A 15,957-nucleotide genomic window follows, 5' to 3' on the forward strand; every position below is an offset into this window, starting at 1 on the left:
TTGAAGAACACGTATTTATTGAGCGCCTACCGGGTACAGTGGCATGTGAGAGACCCAGTCTTGTGGGTCTGCTCTTGTGGAGCTGATATCCTACCAGGTGGCCCTGGATTTGAATGTTCCTGCCCCATCTGAGCCCGAGGATACTCAGGCCAGGGCCTTGCCTTCTCTGAGCCTCAGCTTCCTCAACTGTGAAATGGGTCTAAAGCATAAAACCAAAACCAGTCAAAGACCAGGCATGGGATACCAAGAAGTATACAATTGGCATGGATGTAGTATATTGCCAGTGTAGGAATACTCAGCTGATATGGATGTATACAGTAGGTATGGGGGTACTGCCAGCATGGGGTATATGGCCCACATGGAGGTATACAATTCGGGGTGTTTAATAAGTGTGGGGTGTACAGTAGGGGTAGCAGTATACAGCTGGTGGGAGGTATACAGCCAGCGGGGAGTTGTACAGCTGGTGTGAGGGTACACAGTCAGCATAGCATTCCCAGTCAGCTGGCTACACCCCCTACACCAACCATCCACCCCTGCACCAGGTGTATACTCTCTTGATCATGTGCCTGTTCAAACTGCATCTCCCAACAGCCCTTTGGGCCAGTTGTATACTTCATAGTACAACGAGCTCTACAGGTGACATGGCATGATACAGTCGGCGTCAGGGTGTAGTCAGCAGGAAGAGATATCCAGTGTGGAGCATACAGCCAGCATGGGGTTATAAGAGGACAGTTGGTGCTCAATAATCGTACCTGCTGCCACAGAGTCAGGCACTCCCTGATGGGACTCTGGTCACCAACTCAGCTTGTCCCTAGAGAAATGTCACACCACCCCCCCAGTGACTTCTAGCTGTGGAGGCCCCACCTGCCCCCTGGCCCACAGGCTTCAGCAAACAGGCGAGGCCCAAGGCTCCAAGCCATGCCCTTGGGTGACCAGGCCTCCCAAAGTAGGCCTGTAGTTGCCACGGTCCCTGCCAGCCCAAAGGCCGGCTGGTCCCACCCCACCCAGTGCAAGCAGTGCCCAGGCCACAGCCTCTCTCTTCCCAGATACGCTAGGTCCCCTGGGGACACTCTTGCAAACTCCAGCCTTCAGCCACCAGCTCCGCCCTGCTGATGCTCAAATATGGGTCCTTGGGGAGGGCCTCACTCCCGAGCAGCACGACCCTGGGACACCTGCCCCCCAGCACCCTACATGGGGGTCTCATGGGCACCTCCCACTCAGCATGACCACATCGAGCCCCCATTGTCCCCCAAGCTGCTCTGTCCTCCTGAGTGCTCAGGCTGGAAACCTGGGACACCTCTCTGCTTCACATCAGCTTTGCCTTCAGAATCTATTCAGGATCCAACCACTCTCACCCCCTGTTTGGCTCCCACCCTTGTCACATGGCTGTCGTCTCCTGCCTGGACAGTGCAGGTGCCTCCACCTTGGTCTCTCAGCTCCCACACTTGTCCCCCACTGTCCATTCCCCCACAGGGGCCAGAGGAGCCTGTGAACACCCGAGTCAGGGCACTCCCTCCTCTGCCCTGAACCCTCTATGGCTCCCATAAGCCCAACCCCTCACCATTCCCACAAGGCCCTGCCTGCTCTGCCCTGTCCCCTCCTCCCTGCCTTCACCCCCTCCCACTCTCCCCTTTCCTTGCTCTGTTCCAGCCTCACTGGCACCCTGGTTATACTGTAGGTTATACTGGTTACACTGTATACTGTTTTTTAAACTTTTTCACATTTATTAAAGGTTTTGACAATGAGGGCTTCATAAAATGTCATGAAATTCTATTTGCCATCTAACCGTCTACTTCTAAATAGGAGACAAACACTAGTATAGCAACTATTTTAATGTGGAAAATTTTTTAAATTTTTTGAGAGAAGAATGATGTATATATATATATTTTTTTCCTTTTTGAATTTCAACCCCCAAAATATTCCCACAAAAAAATCGGGGGAGGTTGGGCTGGGTGTCCTTCAATGGGCATCTGTTGCCCAGGAGGATGGTGGACTTGCCCTCACCCAGGCCACCACCAGCCCATGTCCCCCCTGATTAGACTATAAACTCACCAGACACAGGCTCACCTCAGGACCTTTGCTCTGACTGTTCCCTCTCCCCAGACAGCTCTTCCCTGAGACAGCCATTTGGCTCCACCTCCTTCAAGCTCAAACATCACCTCCTCAGAGAGGCTTTCTCTGACCATTCTGTCTAAAACAGCACCCTTGGGGGGAAGAGGTTAAGAATCCTCCTGCCAATGAAGGGGACACGGTTTCGAGCCCTGGTCTGGGAAGATCCCACATGCTGCGGAGCAACTAAGCCCGTGCACTACAACTACTGAGCCTGCGCTCTAGAGCCCACGTGCCATATCTACTGAGCCCACGAGCTACAACTACTGAGCCCACAAGCCTGGAGCCCGTGCCCGGCAACAAGAGAAGCCACCACAATGAGAAGCCCGCACACCACAAAAAAGAGTAGCCCCCGCTCACCGCAACTAGAGAAAGCCTGCGCACAGCAGCAAAGACCCAATGCAGGCAAAAGTAAAAATAAATAAAATAAATAATTTTAAAAAATAAAATAAAATAAAACAGCACCCTTTCCCCCTTCTCTCCTGTTACCCTATTTTATTTTGTTTCTGACTCATTTACACATTGACTATTGTCTGCCCCCATGTCTGTTTGCTGCACAAGGGCAGGGATTTATGTCTGTTTTGTTCATAACTTTGCCCCCAGCGCCCAGCATAGCATCTGGCACAAGACAGGCACTCAGTCAGAGTTTGTTAAATGAATAACCACGATATATAATCCATGTATAGTATAGCTAAAACTGAAAATAAAAATGCAGCTTTGAGTTTTCCGGGTGCATGTATTTAAAAAATAATTTTCGAATTTTATACATATAAGAATTGAATACATGATAAATGTGGAATTTCCAGTTGGCAGGGAAAGGATAAATCAGTCAGTAGCCTTGACTGCTCATTTGGAAGAAGATAAAGTTAACACCACTCCCACCACATAGCAAAACAAATTCCACATGGATTAATCATGCAAATATATAAAACTCAAAACTATGACAAGTAGGATGGGAAAACACAAGAGCATATTTCTACCATCTGATAGCAGGTGAGACGGGTAAGGTGGGTGGGGGAAGAGAGAAAGGAGCGCTGGAAGTTTCTTATGTCGGCCAAACTGGCAGATAAGAACAGCTGGGGCTGGGACTTCCCTGGCAGTCCAGCAGTTAAGAACCAAGGAATATCTTTCAGACACTGGTGCAGAGCTCTTTACAATACAGGTGATCCTATCAACAACCCATTTTAGGGAACTGCCTGGCGGTCCAGTGGTTAGGACTCAGGGCTTTCACTGCCGAGGGCCCAGGTTCAATCCCTGGTCGGGGATCTAAGATCCCACAAGCCGCAGGGTGCAGCCAAAACACAACAATCAATTTTACAGCGGAGGAAACTGATGTTCACGGAGAGGAAGTGGCTCCCCCAGTCACCTAGCAACAAGTGGTCAGTCCCTACTCCAGTTTTGATGAATGAGTGGGAGCCACTGAGGGTGTCTGAACAGGAGCATGATGAGGCTGGGCTGGGGAGGGGAAGATACATGGGGAAGTCTCAGACAGCTCTCAGGGAAATTGGTGGCCGTGGATGGGACAGATGGGCTATGGCCTTCCTGTGTAAACTTGAGTTATCCCTCTTTGAGATGGAACTAAAGAAGCAGAGAGAGGCACCTGGTGTAGCCTTGGCTCAGGGCATTGCCTTGTGGGTGGCTCAGGAAATATAAGAGAACAATGGTACTGTCATCTGATGGGTTCCATTAGCTCTCATTTTAACACTAGCCAAGTGGGGATGGAGGGAGGGGCAAGGCAAATACTAATGGTTTGATAATTGAGCCTGAGGATGGAAACTTGCTGAATCTCTGCAAAAATGCTGCAAAATAACAGTGGAATGCCCCAGTGTCTCCATATTTCTGACCTGTTTACTGTGTGCCAGGCACTTTTCTAAAACGTTACACGGTTTACCTCAGCTCACCCTTATAGCAACTTTGTGAGGTTGATCCCATCATTACCCCCATTTGACAGATGCAGAAACTGAGGCCCAGGCAGAAACACATGCTGGTGGCCACAAAGATGGTGAGCAACAGAGCTGGGCCACCCAGCTCCTGAGCTAGTGTTTTCTATGGCTGCTGTAAGTAATTAACACCAACTTGGTGGTTCAAAACACAAATTTATTATCTTATGGTTCTAGAGATCAGATGTCCAAAGTGAATCTCACTAGGCTAAAATCAGGGTGCTGGCCAGGCTGCGTTTCCTTGCCTATTCCAGCTTCTAGAAGCCTCCCTCATTCCTTGGCTCATGGCCTCCTCCTCCATCCTCAAAGCCAGGATTCTCATTAAACCCACATCCGCTTCCATTGCTACATCTTCTCCTCTGACTCCCCTTCCTCCCTCTTTTCTTCTTCTTTTTGGCCACACCACGTGGCATGCAGGATCTTAGTTCCCTGACCAGAGATCAAACCCATGCCCCCTGCAGTGGAAGCGCAGAGACTTAACCACTGGACAGCCAGGGAAGTCCCCCTCTTTTCTTTATAAGGACCCTTGTCCTTGGGGCCACCTGGATAATCCAGAATAATCTCCCCATCTCAAGATGCTAAATTTAGTCCCATCTGCAAAGTGCCTTATGCCGTGTATGGTAACATATTCATAGGTTCCAGGAATTAGGACATGGAGGTCTTTTGGGGGGGACCATTATCCTGCCTACCACAGTGTCTTTTTTTTTTTAAGATTTTTTTTTCTTTTGACGTGGACCATTTTTACTGGTGCTTTTTTTTTTTTTTTTTGCGGTACGCGGGCCTCTCACTGTTGCGGCCTCTCCCATTGCGGAGCACAGGCTCCGGACGCACAGGCTCAGCAGCCATGGCTCACAGGTCCAGCCGCTCCGCGGCATGTGGGATCCTCCCAGACCGGGGCACGAACCCGCGTCCCCTGCATCGGCAGGCGGACCCTCAACCACTGCGTCACCAGGAAACCTGACGTGGACCATTTTTAAAGTCTTTATTGAACTTGTTACAATATTGCTTCTGTTTTGTTTTCGTTTTCTGGCTGCAAAGCATGTGGGATCTTAGCTCCCCGACCAGGGATCGAACCCACACCCCCTGCACTGGAAGGTGAACCACTGGACAGCCAGGGAAGTCCCTACCACGGTGTCTTAACCATTTAGGCCAGGGGTTGACAAACCATCTGTCCCCTGTGGGGCAAATCCATCCACCATGTTTTCATATGGCTCAGCACTAGGAATGGTCTTTCCATTAAGTGGCTGAAAAACACCAAAGGAAGACTATTTTATCATGTGAAACTCAAATGTCAGTGGCTATAAATCAAGTTTGCTTGGCACACAGCCATGCTCATTCGTTTTCATATTTTTTTTTTAATAAATTTATTTATTTTGTTTATTTTTGGCTGCATTGTGTCTTCGTTGCTGTGCCTGGGCTTTCTCTAATCGTGGCAAGCAGGGGCTACTCTTCATTGCAGTGCACATGCTTCTCATTGCGGTGGCTTCTCTTGTTGCAGAGCATGGGCTCTAAGCACGCGGGCTTCAGTAGCTGTGGCACAAGGGCTCAGTAGTTGTGGCGCATGGGCTTAGTTGCTCCGTGGTGTGTGGGATCTTCTTAGACCAGGGCTCGAACCCATGTCCCCTGCATTGGCAGGCGGATTCTTAACCACTGCACCACCAGGGAAGTCCCCGTTTTCGTATTGTTGATGGCTGCTTGCTTTCATGTTGTCTGTGGTCTATGGCAGACTCGAGTAGCAGGCATAGATCGTATGTGAAAATATTGACTCTCTGGCCCTTTACAGAAGTTCGCTGCCCCCTGGTCTCTAAGCCATGAACCCACAGGTGTTGAGGCCAAGTCTGTGCCAGCCTGTTTCATGTGCTCTGCTTATAACAACCGGCAGTGGTAAAGGCATGTCATCCATTCCCGGCAATGTGGGTGGAGAAATTGACAAGCCCTTTCCCTCTCCAGGCTAACGTTTTCCTGTGTGGAGAATGGGACTCATCCTTGCATTTACTGGTAGCTGTTGCCAGGGCTTGGTGCTCAAAAAGCACTTAGCACAGGTCTGGGGTACAAGGCTTTAAGAAATGGTAACCAGGGGAATTCCCTGGTGGTCCAGTGGTTGGGACTCGCTTTCGCTGCTGAGGGCTCGGGTTTGATCCCTGATCAGGGAACTAAAATCCCGCAAGCCACGGCACGGCCAAAAGAAAACAAAAAAATAAGAAAAAAGAAATGCTAACCAGGAGCATGGTACCATTTGACAGAGGGGGCAAACTGAGGCCACGTGCTCAGACCACATAGCTGGTGAGGGATGGAGCTCTGAATGAAACCAAGGTCCCTCTGGCTCCAACCCAGGCCTTTTGTGGGCAGATACTGGCAGAGGCAGAGCTAAAGATGTGACAATGGTGGGGGAGAAGCCATGGGAAAGTCGGACCGTTAGACCAGCATCGGGGAGGGGAGGCGGCCGTTGGGTCCCAGCCTTGCTGAGTACGAAGGCCAGCCCACCCAGTTCAGTGGGTGTAGGAGATAAGGAAACAGATACAGGCTACCCAGTCACAATGCTCATGCCAGCAGGACATCAAGTGCCACCCAGCCTGAGGCTTCTGGATACAGGCCAAGTCCCCAAGGCCTACAATGGCCAAAGGCCTCACCCACGCAGCCTGGCCAGCTCACCACTGCCTTCCCAGAAATCTCTGCCTGGGTAATGGGCATCCCAGCTGCCCAGAAAAATCCCTTTGACAAAAGGTTGGGGTAGGAAAGCTAGAAGTGATTCTACTGGCCACCATGATAGGACCAAAGATAGAGCACCTGCTGTGTGCTGGGCACCAAAGCAGATATTTCCTTCTAGGAATCCATTTTATCCTTTCAATGAGGCTCTGAGGGCAGATGGCATGATAAAGAAATGGAGGCACAGAGATGCTTTGTGACTTGTCTGAAATCACACAGCCGGCAGGAGCTGAGATTTTGAACTCTGGTCCTGACACCATGCTCTCTCTTTTTTTTTTTTCCAAAAATTTTTTCAATTTTTTTTGGTCGCACTGCGAGGCTTGTGGGATCTTAGTTCCCTGACCAGGGATCGAACCCAGGCCCTCCCTTGGCAGTGAGAGTGCAGAGTCCTAACCACTGGACTGCCAGGGAATTCCCTCAATTTTTATTTTATATTGGAGTATAGTTGATTAACAATGTTGTGTTAGTTTCAGGTGTACAGCGGAGTGATTCCATTATACATATACACGTATCTATTCTTTTTCAAATTCTTTTCCCATTTAGGTTATTACACAGTATTGAGCAGAGTTCCCTGTGCTATACAGTACGTCCTTGTTGGTTATCTATACCATGCTCTTGAACTGTGTGTTCTGTGAATAACTCCGATTAACTAGGTATTTACTGTAGACCCAGCTCTGAGCTAAGTGCTATACCCACATGAGTTCACTGAACCCTTGAGGCAGCCCCGAGAGGGAGCTGATACTGTCATTAACCCCATTTTCTGGATGGAGAAATTGAGGCTCAGATATGCAAAAGGTACAGATATGAAAGGTTCAGGGATACTAAAGGTCTCTGCTAGTACAGAGCTAGAAGAATGGAGCTGGGACTGGAACGGGGCCAATCCTGGGTTCCAGAACCTGGCTGAGAGTCAGAACTCTGTTTAACTTTTTTGTAGATGTGTTCATTTATTTAGCACCTTTTTGCTACAAGGCGATTCATGTCCCTTGACTAGTGCTATCACCTCTGGTCTGGTTTCCTGGCTTCTGCCATTGCACCCCAGAAAGGCCAGGGGGTACCTGTGAACCCCTGAGTCAGGATAGGTCCCTCCTCTGCTCAGAACTCAATGACTCCCACCTCTCTCAGAACAGAAGCCCAGGGAATTCCGTGGCAGTCCAGTGTTCCAGTGGTTAGGACTCCGTGCTTTCACTGCCCAGGTTCAATCCCTGGTTGGAGAACTAAGATTCTGTAAGCCACGTGGCACGGCCAAAAAAAAAGAACAGAAGCCCAAGTCCTCCCATGATCCACAAAGCCCTGTACATCTGCCCATCCCCTCTCTGCCCCCACCTCTTCCCATTCTACCCCCTTGATCTCTCCACTCCAGCCACACGCGCCTCTTGGCTGCTCCTCAAATACACCAGACATGCTCCAGCCCCAGGGTCTTTGCACATGCCTTGCCCACTGCCTGAAACATTCTATACAGCTCCCTCTCTCAATCCTCTGGTCACCTCAGGATGACCTTCTCTGATCCTGTTTGAAATTTTAAACCCTGCTTCCAGGCCCTATATCACTCCTGTCCCTCCTTCCTGCTAAACTTTTCTCCAGAGCACCTTCTCTGACATTGTGAGAATTTTCCCCATTCATCTTAGTATCTTGTCTGGGTTCCTTTCTACATTTCAGCTTGACAAGTGCTGGATCTCCAGGGTCTAGGACAGAACCTGGCACATGGTACCTGCACAATAAATATTTGCTGAAGGAAGTTATGAATGAACTTGCTTATGTTAAGTAACCTGTATGCTTATCAAATTAAAACAAAAAAACAACTTCAGGCAGAACAAGCCTTTGGACTAAGAAAAATACCTCTCCCTCTCACCCCTGGCCCAGAGCCCTCACTTCCTCTCCCTGGGGGCAGTTCCTCTCACTGGTTTCCCTTCTAGACACTGTCCACAGGGCACATACCTAAGCAGATTTCTAGATGTTTATCCCTCATCCCCCCTGTTTTGTTACACACCCTGTTCCTCACTTGCCTATTTCACAAACTAACATAATTAGACATTGTTTTGCATCTGCAAGTTTCTTCATCTCACAAGGTAACATAGTAGCCCACCCTAGGAACAGTACCCTTTCTCATTAAACCAGCCTGAGGAGCTTTAAAAAGATACAGCTGCCACACATACACACAGAAATAAATAGTCTAAGCTCTGGAAAGAGTCTTCTTGACTGTCTTACCTCTGGGGTGAGGACAGCTAGCTGAGGGTATGTGAAGGGTTCTTTCACTTGGAAAGCTAAAATCTTCTGTGCGGTTGAGGGCTTATTTTTAATTTTCAGCCCCTACCCCCAGCCCAGCAGAGAGAATATATTAATTTTGTTATAAAAGAACTTCAAATCCTGTTTAAAAATAATCCTCCCTGGGAATTCCCTGGTGGTCCAGTGGTTAGGACTTGGCACTTTCACTGCCGTGGCCCAGGTTCAATCCCTGGTGGGGGAAATAAGATCCCGCAAGCTGCGTGGTGTGGTCAAAATAATAATTATAATAATTATTATTATTCTCCCATTGGGGATTGACTGGGAAGGGGCAGGAGAGAACTTTCTGGAGTGATGAGAAGGTTCTTACCAGAGATCTACAATTTTTTTCTGAGGGCCAGATATTAAAATTTTTAAGCTTTCTGGTTCAAATGTCACCTCTATCACATATTCTTCTTCTAAGAACACTTTAAAAATACAAGAGCCATTCTTAGTCCATTGGCTTTACAAAAACAGGCCACAGTGCAACAATGTAATAACAATACCTTATGCTACTGAGCTGTACCCTTAAAAATGGTTTAGATGGTAAATTTTATGTTATGTATTTTACCACAAAAATTTTTTAAAATATATTAATAATGATAGGCCCTCGGGCTTCCCTGGTGGCACAGTGGTTAAGAATCCGCCTGCCAATGCAGCAGACATGGGTTCAAGCCCTGGTCCGGTAAGATCCCACATGCCGCTGAGCAGTGAAGCCTGTGCACCACAACTACTGAGCCTGCACTCTAGAGCCTGCGAGCCACAACTACTGAGCCTGCATGTTTAGAGCCCATGCTCCTCAACAAGAAAAGCCACCGCAATGAGAAACCCATGCACTGCAACGAAGAGTAGCCCCCACTCGCTGCAACTAAAGAAAGCCCGAGTGCAGCAACGAAGACCAAATGCAGCCAAAAAGAGAAAAACAAATACCATAGGCAGCCAAAAATAAAATTAAAAAAAATAATAATAATGATAGGCTCTCCTTGGGCATGAGGGGATTCAGGAAGCTGGTAATATTTTTTACCTGATCTAGGTGCTGGTTACCTCATACATTTAGAATCTATACCCTTTTAGGTATGAATTTTCTACTTCAATAAAAACTTTAGGGAGGGGCTTCCCTGGTGGCGCAGTGGTTGAGAGTCTGCCTGCCGATGCAGGGGACACGGGTTCGTGCCCCGGTACGGGAAGATCCCACATGCCGTGGAGCGGCTGGGCCCGTGAGCCATGGCCGCTGAGCCTGCACGTCCAGAGCCTGTGCTCCACAACAGGAGAGGCCACAACAGTGAGAGGCCCATGTACCGCAAAAAAAAAAAAAAAAAAAAAAAACTTTAGGGAGTTCTCTGGTGGCCTAGTGGTTAGGATTTGGTGATGTCACTGTCATGGCCCAGATGTGATCCCTGGTCGGGGAACTGAGATCCTGCAAGCTGCACGGCAGGGCCAAAATATATTAAATAAATAAAATGAAATTTCATCTTAAAAAAATGTTTAAAATATTCCCCTTGATTGGTTCAATATAAGAGGGTCCACCCACAAATGCACAGCTTAATGCAACCATCAGCAAAGATTGAGGAGGGTTTCCAGGTGCTGATGTGAGAAAGGGATCATCTCCGACATATATTAAGAAAAAGGAAAAAAAAGCAACACTATGTGAAACAAACACCTTTTCATTCAACAAATATTTGTTGAGCACCTACTATGTGCTATGTGCCAGGCACTGTGGATACACCTTCAAACCAAACAGACATGCCTTCTTGCCTCATGAAGCTAGTACTCTAGGGATTTGCTGACATTTTTGTAAAAGGGGAAAAAAGCCACTAAATAAAGAATATGTATATAATTACATGCAAAGGTCTAAGGCCTAGACTTTGTTTGGAAGAAAACACAAGGTGTTGTAATACTGAGGCATCCCAAGATGCTGCCTTCCTCTAGATATGGTGTCTGATAGGGAAGGAGCTTTCTGTCCTGCCCAGTCTTGTCCAAATATGTGCCTCAACAGATAGGGCTGCTTCTCCAGCAGCTCATAGAAAAATCCATGTCCCCAGTATCACCAGTCCCAGAGCCCTCCTGAGCACGTACAGTTTACCAGGCACTGTGATGTTGGGAGAGGGAGCAAGAGGGAGATTTTTCATGATAAAGTTTGTATCTTTTGTTTTCTGAAGCATGTGAATGTATTATCTCTTCCTCTGAAAAAAGTTACAATTAACAATACCCTCTTCCACAATATTTTTAACAATTAAGATGCCAGAGGGCTTCCCTGGTGGCGCAGTGGTTGAGAGTCCGCCTGCAGATGCAGGGGACACAGGTTCGTGCCCCCGGTCCGGGAAGATCCCACATGCCGTGGAGCGGCTGGGCCCGTGAGCCATGGCCGCTGAGTCTGCGCGTCCGGAGCCTGTACTCCGCAACGGGAGAGGCCACAACAGTGAGAGGCCCGCGTACCACAAAAAAAAAAAAGATGCCAGAGCCCTACTGCTGGCTGAGTTGAACTCTCTAGCGAATGAGCCATGGAATCTGCTTTTAAAACAAGCACCATGACTTTTTTCCCAGTCCCCGAACCCCATCAGAGTCTATTGTTTTAGGTTCTAGAATCTTTTTCCATGCTGCTCATGCCAGGAGTGGGCTGGGAAGGATGGCAGTGCCCTTTGCTGACATCCGTCGGGGTCAGGAGCCATTTCCTGGCTTCCTCAGAGATGCTGCCTTCCTCTAGATATGGTGTCTGATAGGGAAGGAGCTTTCTGTCCTGCCCAGTCTTGTCCAGATATGTGCCTCAACAGATAGGGCTGCTTCTCCAGCAGCTCATAGAAAAATCCATGTCCCCAGTATCACCAGTCCCAGAGCCCTCCTGAGCACGTACAGTTTACCAGGCACTGTGATGTTGGGAGAGGGAGCAAGAGGGAGATTTTTCATGATAAAGTTTGTATCTTTTGTTTTTTGAAGCATGTGAATGTATTATCTCTTCCTCTGAAAAAAGTTACAATTAACAATACCCTCTTCCACAATATTTTTAACAATTAAGATGCCAGAGCCCTACTGCTGGCTGAGTTGAACTCTCTAGCGAATGAGCCATGGAATCTGCTTTTAAAACAAGCACCATGACTTTTTTCCCAGTCCCCGAACCCCATCAGAGTCTATTGTTTTAGGTTCTAGAATCTTTTTCCATGCTGCTCATGCCAGGAGTGGGCTGGGAAGGATGGCAGTGCCCTTTGCTGACATCCGTCGGGGTCAGGAGCCATTTCCTGGCTTCCTCAGAGATGCTGCCTTCCTCTAGATATGGTGTCTGATAGGGAAGGAGCTTTCTGTCCTGCCCAGTCTTGTCCAGATATGTGCCTCAACAGATAGGGCTGCTTCTCCAGCAGCTCATAGAAAAATCCATGTCCCCAGTATCACCAGTCCCAGAGCCCTCCTGAGCACGTACAGTTTACCAGGCACTGTGCAAAACACTTCCCACCAGCCAGTACAGTCTGCCCAGCCCTACAGATGAGGATACAGTCTCAGAGAGGTCTCCAGCTCGCACATGGCCACAAAGCTTGTATGTATCAGAACCAACCAGGATTTGAGCCTATGTCTGTCTGATATCACCCACTAAATTCACAATAACTGATGGGAAGGCACTGGGGTACAGGGGAGGATTTGTGAGCCACTCTTTCCAAAGCACGCTGTTCCCAAAGGAAATCTCATTATCTGGCAGGGACTTCACAGGGCAGAGCAAGGGCCCTAGGTTTTTGGTTCTAATGAGAATGGACTACTTACAAACTAAGCAAGCCACCCCCCCCCGCCCACTCTAAGGATTCAAGCCATGTGGCCCCTCTGGAGGAGGTGAGGGCCTGGCTGCAAGACCCAGCTGAAGTCTCCATCTCACACTCTCCGGCCTCACAGAGAGAAATAATTAAGCAACTGTGTGGTTTGTTTGCTGTTCCCTCTGCCACATTTTGCTTAAATCTTCCCATGGCTGGCTCAACCTCCAGCCCTTGGTCGCCTAAAATAATCCCAGATGATCCTCCCCCCACCACACACACACACACACACACACACACACACACACACGCACACTCCTACCTAAAATTACCTATTTATTCAAGAATTTTTCCACTCTGTTGACTGCTGTGTTCTCCGTGTCTAGACACTGCCTGAAGGATGCTCAATACATATTTGTTGATGGAATGTGCTTCTAGTGCCCAGCACAAGGTCTGTTGGGCTCATAGGTCCCTTGTCTCCAGTGTGTTCCTGGCAAGACCATGCATGGCTGGCTCCCTCTGGCCAAATTCAAGGCTGGGTGAATCATATCACTGTCCACTCTGCCCCCAGGCTTGCCTCAGGGAGACCAAAGATCCCTCAGGTGCTGCCCACAGGCAGGCAGGACCCCAGGCAGAGAATCCCAGATCAGAAACAGCCAGCCATGCCGAAGGGATGCACAGCACGGGCAGCCACAGGGTCTGGAGCTTGGGCCAAAACCAAGAGCAGGAGGTCTGGGCTGGCAGCTTCAAGCAGAGAGGGGAGAGGCTGTGCAGTTGCCAGGCCCTTGGCTGGGCTGGGCAGGGAGAGCCCAGCCTCTCCTATCTGTCTCTCTTTGCAGCCTCTAAAGGCCACAGTCCCTGAGGGGAGGGAGGCACAGCTCTAGCCAGCTCTTTTTTCTTGATTATTTTTGAGCGGTTTCCGGCCCCCTCCCCAAGGCCCTTCGGTCTCACAGTTTCCAGGAAGTTTCAGGCACACAAGGAGGGGTGGCAGAGCCTCTTTAGCCCAAGGCAGTGCCACGTGGGCCGTGTGCCCACCTGAGCCCCGGGGACCCAAAATGGAGGAGAAAAGAGAAACTGAGGACCGCACACCCCTCCGTGGAACCCTGGGAAGGGAAGCTCTGCAGGGCGTGGGTGGGGAGGAAGCCTCATCTTTGCCCCATCCCATAGGCCCAGAGGCGAAGGCCGCCCTCAGAGGTTCGCGGAAGGGGGTCCCTGTCGCTGGGACCCCTCGAAATGGGAGCGAGCATCCCCGGCTCCTTGCACAGGGCGGGGAAAGTTTCTCAATTGTTTCCTGTTTCCTTCCTGTCCCTTCGCCGGTGGCGCCCTTGTTTCCGCCCTTCCCGGACGGCGGGCGAGACCCGATCGCCTCCCACCCCAGCATTGGGTCTGCCTAGTCTTGCCTCAGTTTCCCCATCTGGCCGAAAGCCCGGGACGGCTACTTCTAGGGGAATGTGAGCAGGAGGAAGAAGTGGATAAAGGGAGTTGGAAGAGGAGGATTTGCGGAGGTTGGGGCCCTGGTCCTTTTCCGAGCTCCGGTCGCCGTGCCTCCCCTCCCCCGCCCTGCATCGAGCCGCCCAGATAACGGGACCTCCCCGGGCGGAGCATGCGCCGTGTGTCCCGGCCCATCAGCCGGAGGGGGAGCAGGGGCTCCCGAGAGGGGATGCAGGGCGATCTGGCGGGAGCAGGTGGGAGTGGGCTCGGCGCAGAGCAGGATGCAAGGCCGGGAAGCAGGAGGCCCCCAGCTGCAGCGCGGGTGTTTAAGATGTCGGATGTTTCCCCCCACCAAGGCCCCCGAACTCAGCAGAGGCGGCCGCGGGCCAGGGGCGGCTCCTACCGTAGGCTCCGTCCTTCCGCTCGTCCACCATGGCCGCGGCGGGCGGGGAGGGGAGTGTGAGCCAGCGCGACCCCAGCCCGGCAGGGCGAGAGGCTCCGCGGGCTACAGCGCCCCGCCCCGGGCCCGGGCCCGCCCCTCCCACCTGGTCATCCCCTCGCGACCCCACCAATGGGAGTCCCGAGCGGGTGGGGGCGGGACCCAGGGGCGGGGTCGGGCTCGAGAATGGGTGGAGCCCCAACCTTTGTTTCCTATCTGGGCTCTCGAGAGACCCTCTAGGTTCGTTTAGTGGGCAAGGAGCAGTCGTCATTCATTCAATCATCTATCCATCCACTCATTCGCCAGATAGATATTGAGTGTCGACTGTGTGCCAGTGAACAGACAAAAAGATGCTATTTTTCATTCATCAGATTGGCAAGAATTTTAGAGTTTGGTAACATCAAGCGGGGTGAGCTGATGCTGTGGGTCAGAATGTTCTCTGGCAGAAAGATTAAATCCAAACCGTTTCACCCTATACGATTCCTCTCTGCCACTGATCCTGGAGAAACCATATGCACGGCGAGTACGTGCCAAAAGGTGTTACCTGCAGTTTTGAGAGTTCTTATAAAAAATGGTGGAGAACATGTATGTCCACCAATTGAGGGGTGCATACAACACAATACAACAGAAGAGAACACCATACAATGTATGAAAAGAATGAAGTCATCAGGGAAATGCAAATTAAAACTTGATAATAACACCACTACATACCCACTGGAATAGCTAAAACTCAAAATACTGAGGGTACCAAGTGTTAGTTAGTATCTGGACCAAATGGGGTTCTCTTACACTGCTGGTGGGAATGTAAAATGGTACAACTACTTGGAAAAAAGATCTGGTAGTTTCTTATAAACGAGCATCAACCATACGACCCAGACATTCTACTCCTAAGTATTTACCCAAGAAAAATAAAACCAAAACCACTAAAAAAAGAAAGAATAGAAAAGAAACCCACAAAGATGTGTATGCAAATGTTCATAGCAGCTCTATAATAGCTTTATTCATAATGGCTCCTAGCTTGAAGCAACCCAAGTGTCCAGTGTCCATCAATGGGTGAATGGTTCGTCAAACTATGGTCCATCCATACCATGGAATACTCCTCGGCAAGAAGAAGGAATGAACTATTATTGGTAAGTGCCACAGCATGGATGAATCTTAAAAAAAAAAAAAAGACATTATGCCCAGTGAAAAAGGCCAGAGACTTTGATAAGAAGTTCTAGAACAGGCATAGCTAATCAACCTATGGAACATGGATCAGAGGTGGCCTTTGCTGTTGGTAGTGATTGGCAGGAAAGGCCATAGGGTGACTTCCTGGGGGGGGCAGAAACAGGACTGTGGTTAA

General features: G+C 49.6%; 1 protein-coding gene and 1 non-coding gene across 2 annotated transcripts in view; one reads left to right on the forward strand and one right to left on the reverse strand.

The window, feature by feature from the left end:
* The window catches only part of SLC44A2 (solute carrier family 44 member 2), a 30,463-nt gene extending 15,755 nt beyond the window's left edge, over positions 1 to 14,708 (reverse strand). Inside the window, exon 1 of the mRNA XM_060094149.1 lies at positions 14,580 to 14,708. Coding sequence (XP_059950132.1) covers positions 14,580 to 14,610 — 31 coding nt within the window. The 5' untranslated portion in view covers positions 14,611 to 14,708. The remainder of the gene's footprint in view (positions 1 to 14,579) is intronic.
* On the forward strand, positions 9,148 to 9,219 carry TRNAE-UUC (transfer RNA glutamic acid (anticodon UUC)). The gene has a single exon. It is a non-coding gene; the product is annotated as a tRNA-Glu (tRNA).
* Positions 14,709 to 15,957: the final 1,249 nt, after the last annotated feature.

Source organism: Mesoplodon densirostris, chromosome 3 (genome assembly GCF_025265405.1).
Source record: "Mesoplodon densirostris isolate mMesDen1 chromosome 3, mMesDen1 primary haplotype, whole genome shotgun sequence".
Taxonomy (NCBI): domain Eukaryota; kingdom Metazoa; phylum Chordata; class Mammalia; order Artiodactyla; family Ziphiidae; genus Mesoplodon; species Mesoplodon densirostris.